The 10203-nt window shown below is 64.7% G+C and overlaps 1 protein-coding gene across 1 annotated transcript in view; it reads right to left on the bottom strand.

Moving 5' to 3' along the window:
• The window catches only part of PTCH2 (patched 2), a 42172-nt gene that overhangs the window by 13925 nt on the left and 18044 nt on the right, over positions 1–10203 (bottom strand). The window contains exons 2-6 of the mRNA XM_029911601.1: positions 7735–7924; positions 7461–7530; positions 6912–7003; positions 1549–1744; positions 357–478 (exon numbers count right to left, since the gene is read on the bottom strand). Coding sequence (XP_029767461.1) covers positions 357–478; positions 1549–1744; positions 6912–7003; positions 7461–7530; positions 7735–7850 — 596 coding nt within the window. The 5' untranslated portion in view covers positions 7851–7924. The remainder of the gene's footprint in view (positions 1–356; positions 479–1548; positions 1745–6911; positions 7004–7460; positions 7531–7734; positions 7925–10203) is intronic.

The following is a 10203-nucleotide window of genomic DNA, read 5'->3' as shown; positions in this document are numbered from 1 at the left end:
CCCCGCCCCCAGTGTCCCCTCCAGAGCACTGCAGCCGGGCAGCCCCCAAACCCCTGGGGCAGGAGGCAGCAGAGCCCTGGGCTGGCCTAGGTGGAAACCCGCGGCTCGTGGGTTGGTCCCTGCCCCAGCGACCCCAGCCTGGGCACTCCCTGCTTGCTCGAAAGGAAATCCGAGAATCCCAAGCAGCCCGGGGGCAGCGAGTCGGGCGCCCAGGCGGGAGAGAACTCAAAGCGCCTTCGCTCTCCCCGCCACGTCCATTCCCCGCCCCGCCGCGTGGGCTCGTCCATGGGAAAGTGACCAGCCCCACACGGGGGGAGCCTGAGGCCCAGGCCTCACCCCCCCGTGCCCACGCTTACCTCAGCAGCCTGCCCTGTGGGTCCTTCGTGGTGCCCCCCAGGATCAGCTCCTCTTGCCAGTGCATGAATTTCCGGGAGAAGCCGTGGCAGCCCCCTGTCAGCTCGGCAGGGATGTCGGGGTCCTGGGGGGAGCAGGGGGGTGGGGGTGGGTGAGCACAGGCACAGGAGCTGGGTGAGCCAGGCCGTGCACCTCCCAGGCCCAAAACGTTGTGAGGGGAGCTGGGCCCTCAGCCGCACAGGCGTCACCTTGGCGGGACACGGCCCGAGGCCTTCCAGCTGCTGGCTCCAGCCACCGGGAGCTGCACCGGGCAGGCGGGAGCTGGGGCAGGGTCCAGGGCACACACACAAGACCCGAGACCGCCCGGCTGGCCCGGCTCTCCAGCTGCCTCGAGCCATCGGGCATGGCTAAAAGTAGGAACCGACCTTGCAGATTCTGCACTTTACTGTGCCGGGGGAGCGAAGCCACTGGCTCTGGATCGGGGCTGTGGACCCGCAGGGCCCAGTGCTGTGTGCCGGGCGGCAGAGAACTAAACCCTGCCAAAGCACTAGCTGCCGGCAGAGGGCCCCGCCCTGCAGTGTGTGGGGGGGTGTCTCTTCGCTCTCCGGTTCCTGCGTCCTGGCAGTCTCAGGAATCACTGGGCGCATTGCAAAGGGGTCAACGCAGCCCCAGACAGGGCTGGGGGACACGGCGCCCAGACAGGGATGGAGACGGAGCAAGGAGAAGCTTCGAGACTTCCCCAATTCCCTGGCAGGGTCAGAGCCAGGGCCGGGGCCACAGGGACGGCCTGTCTGAAATACACAGCCGGCTCCTCCACAGCTGGCCCCGCATTTCACCCTGGCAGTGTCCCCCCCACAGAGCCTGCGAGCTGAACTCACACACACACGCACACACACACGCACACACAAGTAGGGACACATACACACACACAGGCAGAGCTACACACACAGACAGGCAGGGACACACACACAGGCAGGGACACATGGACACACACAGGCAGAGATACACACACAGACAGGCAGAGGGACACACACACACACACAGGCAGGGACACATGGACACACACACGGACACACACAGACAGGCAGGGGGACACAGACACACACAGGCAGAGATACACACACAGAAGAGGCAGGGACACACACACACGGACACACACACAGGCAGGGACCCCCTGCGTCCGGTGGCACCCACCTGCTGGCTCAGCCTGTTGGGGGCGCTGGCGGGGCACGCGGGCTCGCGGGGGTTGAGGCAGGGCCGCTCCACGTAGGCCTGCCCCACCTGCGCCTTGTCCAGCAGCTCCCGGAAGCCCTCCAGCGAGGTGAACTGGCCTAGCTCCTCCAGCAGCTGCACGGGGTCCAGGTTCGTCCACTGGATGTCCGGCCGCCCCCTGGCAAAACAGGAGCAAGCGCCCAGAGGGTCAGGGACCCGGCCGCCTGCCCCTGGACTGACGTCTGGTGATGTGGCCGGGCGGGATCGGGGCCCCCCGCACTGGGCACCTGCCCTCTGGCCATGCCCAGGCTAGTAACGCAGGAGGGTGCCCTCTCGCGGGCCAGGCGGCAGACGGCCGCACACAGGGCTGGTCCCCAGCCACCCAGAAACCTCTGTCCCCAATCCCTGGGTCCCTGGCAAACGCCCCTCTCCCTGCGCCCAGGACTGCCCCGCTATCCGCTGCAGGAGGGACTAGGGAAAGGGTGGGGTGGGAGCTGTAGCAATGGGGCTGTGAGGATTTGCCAACCCCCTTCCCCCCGTGGGGCTGTGACAGGCCCCTTGCCCCCACCCCCACCCCTTTGCAAGGCAGCTACCCCCAAAGCCGGCACCAGATGCCAAGTCAAATAGCATGGCTGATCCTGTTACACGCCCCCGGCCCAGCGCTGCTCCCGGCCCCTCCTTTGTGCCGCCAGTCAGGGCGATTAGCGCCCGCGCCCTGACGTCTTGATAGAGGGGAGCAGGCGGCTGGCCTGGGGCAGGCGGGGGAAAGCGAGAACCGACTGCAAACTGCCCCCCGGGACCTCCCGCCCCCTGCAGTCCCCACTTCTCCTGGGCCTCCCCCCATTCCTTGCCCCCCAGCTGCTGATGGCGCAGAGAGGATGTAGCGGGCACAAGGGGACAGCGACTGGCACCTGCCGCTGACATTTGCTTTACAAGCGGGGCAGTGGGGTCCAGTGGGGAAGGAGCTTCTTGGCTCTGCTGCTGACCTGCTGGGTGAGCCCGGACGAGTCCCTCCCCCCGTGCCTCAGTTTCCCCCCCACCCTGCGCCAGCCTCTTCTACACAGTGTGTAGGCTGCTTGGAGCAGGGGCTGCTTGCTGCCATGCGTGTGACCTCCCCCCAGCCCCGCCCTGCCGAGGGCAGCCCAGAGCGCATGCCAACGCCCCCTTCTCCCCCTGCACACAGGGGGAGAGGGCTCCAATCCATGGGCACGAGCGCTGTGGCACAGCCAGGCCCCAGAGATCCCTGGGAAATCACAAAGGGCGGGGGAAGAGCTGGTCCCCAGTAATGCATCGGAGCAAGACGCTGCCTCCCACCCCTGGCCACGCCCTGGGGGGACGGGGTGGGCCCTGGGATGGCCTGGCTCCTCAGCCATCTCCTCACTGTCCCCAGACACAGGGACTCAGCAAAATGCCATTCACTGAAGCCGCCTGGACCCCCAGTGCAGACCACGGGCATGGTCCCAGCCTGCTCCCTGCAGCCCCCCAGACCGGCTGAGAGCCCCGTCCATCTGGGCTGGGCACGGGGTGGAGAGGGAGCAGCGGGGACCCGCTGGCGCAGGGGCTGCAGGTAGGCAGACCAATGGGAATCCGGCGCCCCCTGGTGTGCAGGCGGGGGAGCAATGCTGTTATCAACCCCTCCCTCTCCCAACAGCCTGGCCGCTCACCCCATCCTCTGCCCCGGATCAGGCCCAGGCCAGCTGCCATCCATGCCATACAGTAACACCGCGCCAGCCCTGGGATCTGCTGCTCGCCTGGCCCCCATGGGATGGGCCGAGGGAGCCCGGTCCGACACCCCCCCAGCACCGCACGGGGGGCTGCGAACCAAACCTTCGACCCGCAGGGCCTGAGAGAGATGGGCCAGGCTAAGGGCACGGCCCAGCAGGACAGGGGCACTCCGCAGAGGGGGCGCCAGCCACACGTCAGCGCCCAACGGACTTGGCCAGCCCGGAGGGACTTCGGTGGGCATGGGGCTGAGGCACAGGGCAGATGGTAAGCGACATGCCTGTGGGGGGATTCGGCGGGAAACGTCTAGGAGGCATGTGGAACCTGCAGGGGAGCGGGGAAAGGCGACCCGGGCGTCTCCACAAGCTCGGGGAAGAGCGAGCCGGCGAACACACCCCAGAAGGATCTAGCCGGGAGCAGCTCCCGCCCTGCCCCCGGGGCCAGCTTCCGAGGGCAGGGTGGGAGCCCCCTCGCCAGAGACGCTGGCCCGGCCCCAGAGGTTGGCCTGTAGGGAACAACCCTGCACTGGCAGTCGGGGATGGGCGTGGTGGGGCCAGACCCCGGCTTCCTCTTCTATGGCCCTGTGGCTAGAGGTGGGCCCAGCCACCGGACGATCGAACTAGCACTAGCCCTGGCCAATGGGCACCAGCCACCCTATGGCCCTGATCTCGGGCTGGCAGAAGCTGGGGTCTCCTGTGCCAAGGACTCTCCTGCTGCTTTGGTCATGCAGCTGGGTCCAGCCGTGCCAGCTGGCGGGAGGAGGGCACCATGGGTCCCAGCCTCTGCAGCTGCTTGCTCCAGCTTCCAGCAGGCAGGGCCCAAGGGATTCCAGCGCGTCAGGGAGGATCCGGAGCCGGCCTTTCCTTGGACACGCCAACGCCTCTTCCCAGTGCCCACGGGATCGGCCGGGTGCAGCAAAGCAGAGCTACCTCTTCAGACGCTGTCCACAGCCCCGGCCCCACCTCCCGCTCCAGGAGCTGTGCTGAGCCCGAAGCCGCAGCTCCTTCCCCGGGCTTGCCGGGAGAGGGGGGAAGGAGCGCTGGGCAGGGGCCTCAGAACCGCCGTGGCTAGGCCAGGCGAGGACGTGGCAGAGATCCCGGTGCGGGAGCCGTTCCCAGTTCCTGCAGACGGCAGCGGACGTCCATCGCAAAACGGCCACACACCCGCACGGGGTCCGAGCCCGCAAGCACCGAGCGCCCTCTCCGCTCGCAGCGTCGGCCCCTGAGCAGATCCTGCCTGACGGGGCGAAGGGCGTCTCTGGGCCTCGGCTCTGGCCTGCCCTCCGCTGTATTTCCTTCTGGAGCCCACGCAAGAGCAGGAGGCAGGGATGGCAGGGGCCCACGTCGTGTCGGGCGAGTTCTCCTTTCTCATAAAGGAACGAAGGGAAGAAGAACGAGCTCCGGGAGGAGAAAGGACGAGCGAGAGCGGGAGCGAGATGAGGCGGAGAAGAGCTGGGCATGGGGCAGAAACTCACTCCAATAATTCACGGCGGCTGGCTCGGAACTGGGCTAGCGCTTTGAGCTTCCCACATACCAAACCGCGCTGCTGCCGCTGCCAGAGAGCTCCTTTATCTGCCGCTTCTTGCTTCACTGAGCCAAGCCGGCCTCTTTTGTTTTCCCAGCGATGGCTGCGCTTTGTTCCCCCTCTCGCGGTGGAAGGGGGAAGAGAGACCCCCTCAGCTGGACTGAAGTGGAAGCCAGGGCAGGGGGAAAAGATGGGAGATTTCAGCCCCTCCGCACTGAGACCCGTTCACGTTCAGGATTGGGAGAGAGATCCCCTTTCCCTCCGGCCCAGGGGCTGGGCCCAGGGGCACAAAGGAAGGAAGGAGTGAGGAGCCAGGCCTGGAAGAGGGGTGATCCCACCCCGGCTGTGCCTGCTCCCCGCTCCGCTGACAGCTTCGGAGTGCGACAAGATCCCCTTTCACCGGCCGGGGTGCTGTGGCTTCCCGGCAGACTCTGACCCCCGGCATGGCAGATCACAGCCCCCTGGCCACGTTTTCCCCTGCCTCCAGCACCCCCTCCTTTTGCCACCCATTCCAAAGTCAAGGGGGCGGGTGGAGTGGCCCAGGCTTTGGGGGGGTTGTTTTACAATCCTTCCCTCCCTTTATCTGCTAGGGTTTGAAAGCCCCCAGCCCCCTTCTCTCCCGCTCTCGTGGGGCAGCAGGCTGAATACCACCACTCTTTCATTTGTTGGGCAACTGGCGGCTTTCAGGCAGCATTAGCATGAGAATGCGGGCGCTGCCGTTTGCTGACAAAGGGCCTCGCAGACAAACAGCCGTGTAAACAGAAAGAATGCCAAGTATTGTTCCCCACCCCCCTCCAGACTCCCCCACGCACCCTCGGAGAAACCTGAGGACCAGCCGGGAGAGAGGCGTCAGGGCCCACGACCTGGCAGTGGAGCCCGACGGGGGCTGCTCCGGCAGCTAATGCACCCAGCTGGGAGCTGGGTTCTCCTCCCGGCTCTGGCACTGAGCCGCCAGGCGACCTTGGCCAACTCTCCCCACCTCAGTTTCCACGTCTGTATAACAGGGACAGCGACGCTGACTGCTGACATTCGTCCCCCTCTCCGAGGTGGGTGACTATCGGTGTCCCCACGTACAGGTGGGGAAACCGAGGCACGGGGCAGCACCGCAACTTGCCCAGGGTCACTCAGGCAGTGAGTTGCGGAGCCAGGAACCCAGGAGTCCTGCATTCTGCTGCTCACTCACAGGGAGGCTTAATTCAAATTCGTGACTAGTGCCTGCAAAACACTCGGGGGTCTCGCAGCCTCTGCACCGCCCATCCCTCCAGGGGCAGTGCCAACAGGGCTGGCACACGCGCTGGGCACCGAGGAGCATCAACTCAGCTACACAGCACGGTGCCCCCGGCCCAGGGCCACAGCCTGCACCGTAACCAGGAGGCACTTGGCCCTGCGTCACCCGCCAGCCCGACCCGAACACGGGGTCACGACCATGCCCTGCCCTGGGGGGAGATCACACGTCTGAGCAGTGAGGGTGCGAACCCTGCTGGGCCTGCTGCCCTCTGAGGAGCCCCGGGCCAGTCCAGGAGCAGATGGAGACGTCGCACAGCCTGGTGGGCAGTAACCCTGCCCGCGAGGTTGGGCCTACGTGCCCGGGGACTATCGCCATGGGGTGCCCAGCTACTGGAGGGCACTACGGCTTCCTACAGCCTGGATCTGGGGAGGCCCCTGAGAGGGGAGAGGCTGGCTAGGACGCCCAGTGCCCAGGAGCCTCCTCACGAGCTGGGGGGCACTCAGAGGAGAGCCGTGAAAAGGGCCGGGGGGAGGAGGAGGGCTGTAAAGGGAGGAGCGTGCACAGCTGGCTGAGCGGCAGGCAGGGCCCACGCGAACAGTCTCCAAGAGCCGAGCGGGCACCGACCCCGGTGGGCAGAGAGAAGAGTCCTGCACTGACTAGCTCCTGCAGGGTGGCCGAAGTGGGGTACCGCGCACGCCAGGGACCCTGGGCGCTGGTGCAGCAGCTAATTGGCAAGCAGTAACTGGGCAGAGCTGGCCACGTGCGCCGCCCCACCGATACCCCGCCAGCCCAGCCGGGAGCCCGCAGGCAGACCCCACTGGGAAAGGGGGACCCAGCACCTCCCGCAGAGCAGCAGGGGGAGGGCACTCACGGGAGGTAGGCGGAGCCTCCTTGCAGCTTGGCGCCATCCCAGAAGCAGTCCAGCGGGGTCAGGATCACGCAGGGGAAAAGCTTCTCGATCATCTGGGGGAGGGGGCGACACAAGGGGAGGGATCAGAACCACAGCAGAGGCACCATCCCCTGCCGGATCCCCTGTGGCACTATCACCACCTCCCGCATGCTTCTTCCACTGCCGGCTCCGGCCCCCACCTCTCCAGCCCCAGCTCCTCTGCAGCTCCAGCAGCCTCCCTGGGACCGTCCCGCTACGCAGAGCCAGACCCTGCCCCCTCGCCTCTCTGCGCTGCACACAGCCAGAGCAGGGCCAGGCCTGGACCTCGCACTGGGGCCAGACAAGCTCTGGATCCAACCCAGCCTTTTCCCATCGCCACCGGCCCTGGCAGCCAACGGGCCATGGAGAGCGAGCGCCCCTCGTGCCCCTGCGGGCGACACCAGCGCGTGGGGCCCAGGCAGCAGGACGTCAGTGATTTCCCGGGCACTTCAGGGCAATTCCCGCCGCGCCGGGCCGGTCCCAGGGCCTCACCCGCTCGATCATGCCGTTCTCAATGATGGGGACGCCGGACTTGTAGCAGATTTTGTTCAAATCCCAGGATCTGGGAAAATAAGCAGAGAAATGAAAGGAAGGTGAGAATGGCGGAGGGAGCTGTACGGTGCTGGGCATTGGGGGGGCATCAAGAGAGACAGGGTCATTAGGAAGAGTTAGGAGGGGCGGGGGCTGGGGCATCAGGAGGGGCAGGCAGGGTGGAATCCAGACCCTGGGACCCCCATGACCCGCGGCCTTTTTGCGTCACACTCACTTTCCATACAACGAGACTTGCACCTTGCTGGCCGCCAGCGCCGCCTCGAGGTGCAGCTCCAGCGCCTCCCGGGTGAGGACGTTCTCCCCTTCCTGTTTCGGGGTCTGGATCAGCATTTGGGACGTGTAGACGGATTCTTCCCCCAGCTTCTCTTTCGTGTACCTGAGCTCCTGGCTGACACGGCTGCCGGCTGGGGAGAGAACGCCAATTAACGCACCGCCCCCGAGGTGGCTGGGGACCCTCCCGGAGCCAGCTCCCCCCGGTGGACGCCCCCTGGAGATGAGACTGGCTGGAGCTCAGCTCTGCACAGAGCACTTGAACGAGGGGACACCCAACGAAATGAGGAGGCAAGAAATTAGAGAACATGTTTTTACACAATGCAAAATTAACCCGTGGAACTCCCTGCCACAGGATATCCCACAGCTCAGCAGGGGATCAGAAGTTTCTATGGCTCCTGAGACCTGCTGGGCCTACAAATTTACCCCAATTGTGAGCTCAGCTGTAAAAAGTTCATCAGATGTTACAATAACCTAAAATAACCAACATGGGCGAGCAAAGATCCGAAAGGGCGACAGAAAAACAGACTTAGTCTAATCCAAAAGGCCAAGCTGACATCACTCAAGGACTGTGCTGAAATGAACAGGCAATGTGCAGCCAGAAGTTAATGTGCCAAAGTTGATATGTCCGATATTAGGCCTAACTGGTGGACAAAATCATGAGCGGCTGGGCTGGCCCTTGGTGGGGCCTTAAAGAAAGAGATTTTGTCGGGAAAGACACAAAGAACAGACAGAGGCTACTGGAGTGAGCCCCACCATTGTAGCTACCACCCACACTGCCTCCTGGGGCCCCGGGCCTTTGTCACGCTGATCCCGAGACGTGTCCCGACCAGAACAGAGAGAGACGGACTCAGCCGACGTCGCCACCCCTATCGGCTCCAGCCGCATCCCAGACGCCAGCTGAGGGGACCGTTCTGACCATCTGTGAGACCATCTAAAGCGACGGTCAGACAAGGGGGCCTTTCCTTCTAAGGACGGGCTCCAGCTGATGGGAGCGGCTGCAAGCCGTAGTTTATCTTTGGCATTTCAAAGGCTTTCGTGGTTTTCCCTTTAACGAAAGGTTAGAAGGGTTTTAAGGGTGCGTTTGCCGTGGCACGAAGAGGGCTGAGTCTCTGTCTACCAAGGCCCGGGGTTTGTTTAACCCTGGACAATGACTGCATTACGTTATGGGGCACCTCCCGCATACACCAGAATAGAAACAGAAGAGGAAGCAAACCCCCCCACACCCCTCCCCGGCATGTCCTGCCCGAGCTGCCTCGTGAGCAGGGTTATGCTGCACGCACCCGGTGAACAAGGCACCCCACCGGTAAATACGGACACACGTGTTTGTTTTCTCAGCACCTAGCCCATGACTGCGGTTTGGCCAAATCCACTCGACACCTGAAAACCCCCTGGAGATGCCGCCCTGGCTGGGCAGGATGTCTGGGAACGGACTCGATTCTCAATTCAGCTGTGCTGTCACGTTCCTCCCGCTCATCGGGTGCCCCAAGCCGAGACCCACCCACCCTTCCTGCGCTAACACAGAGGTGGGGGAGCTGTGGGACCCTCCATTCAAAGCGAGACGAGAGGGACGGGCTCGGAGCGATGGGCTCTTCTTCCCGCCTAGTTGGGACCAGCCGTGGGGTTTCTGTAACGCACTGCACGCTCTCTGGGGCAGGGAACTCTCCTCTCTAGGGTGGGGCCCAGAGCTGGCTGGCCTCTGCACACTGAAACAAACAAACTTTAATTCCTTCTTCTTTGCTGCTCATTAGAGAAGTCAGACTGGCCCGGAGGTCACGACGTCAGGAATCTGCCAGCCACTGTGGCTCGGCTGGGCCAGTCCCTCTGTGCGGGGAAGGGGCGCGCTGCGGGTTTGACCCGAATCTCCCTCACGCTCGTTACAAATGTCAATCCACTGACGGCAGCTGGATGCAAAATGCAGACAGCCCACTCCAGCGGGTGGCTGGCACCCCGGGCACACTAACTTCCTTTGCCAGCTTTGAGCCTGAGGGTGCCTGGGGAAGAATTTCTGAGCTACCAGCCTGCATTTCCGGATGGCGTCAGGCAGCCCTTGCTCCGCAGCGAGGCGGACAGAGGCTGGGTGGCGGCACCGGAGCTGCTCAGACATCCTCTTCGTTTTCCATTCGCTGCCCCCTCCGTTCTTCTCAGCTGGGCCGCTGCCTATTAAGCCCCGCACAGGGGCTCAGGGCTGCAGCAGGGAGAGATGGAGATGCCTCTCCCCAGCACCGACCTGCCGCGCCGGGGCGAGGCGCCTAACCCTGCCGGGCCCAGCACTGACCTGCCGTGCCGGGGCGAGGCGCCTATCCCTGCCGGCCCCACACCGACCTGCCGCACCGGGGAGAGGCGCCTAACCCTGCCGGGCCCAGCACCGACCTGCCGCGCCGGGGCGAGGCGCCTATCCCTGCCGGCCCCA

The sequence above is a fragment of the Terrapene carolina genome, unplaced genomic scaffold, assembly GCF_002925995.2.
Source record: "Terrapene carolina triunguis isolate 2854851 unplaced genomic scaffold, T_m_triunguis-2.0 Scaffold110, whole genome shotgun sequence".
NCBI lineage: Eukaryota > Metazoa > Chordata > Testudines > Emydidae > Terrapene > Terrapene triunguis.
The sequence above is the reverse complement of the archived record's forward strand: the minus strand, read 5'-3'. Positions and strand labels throughout refer to the sequence as shown.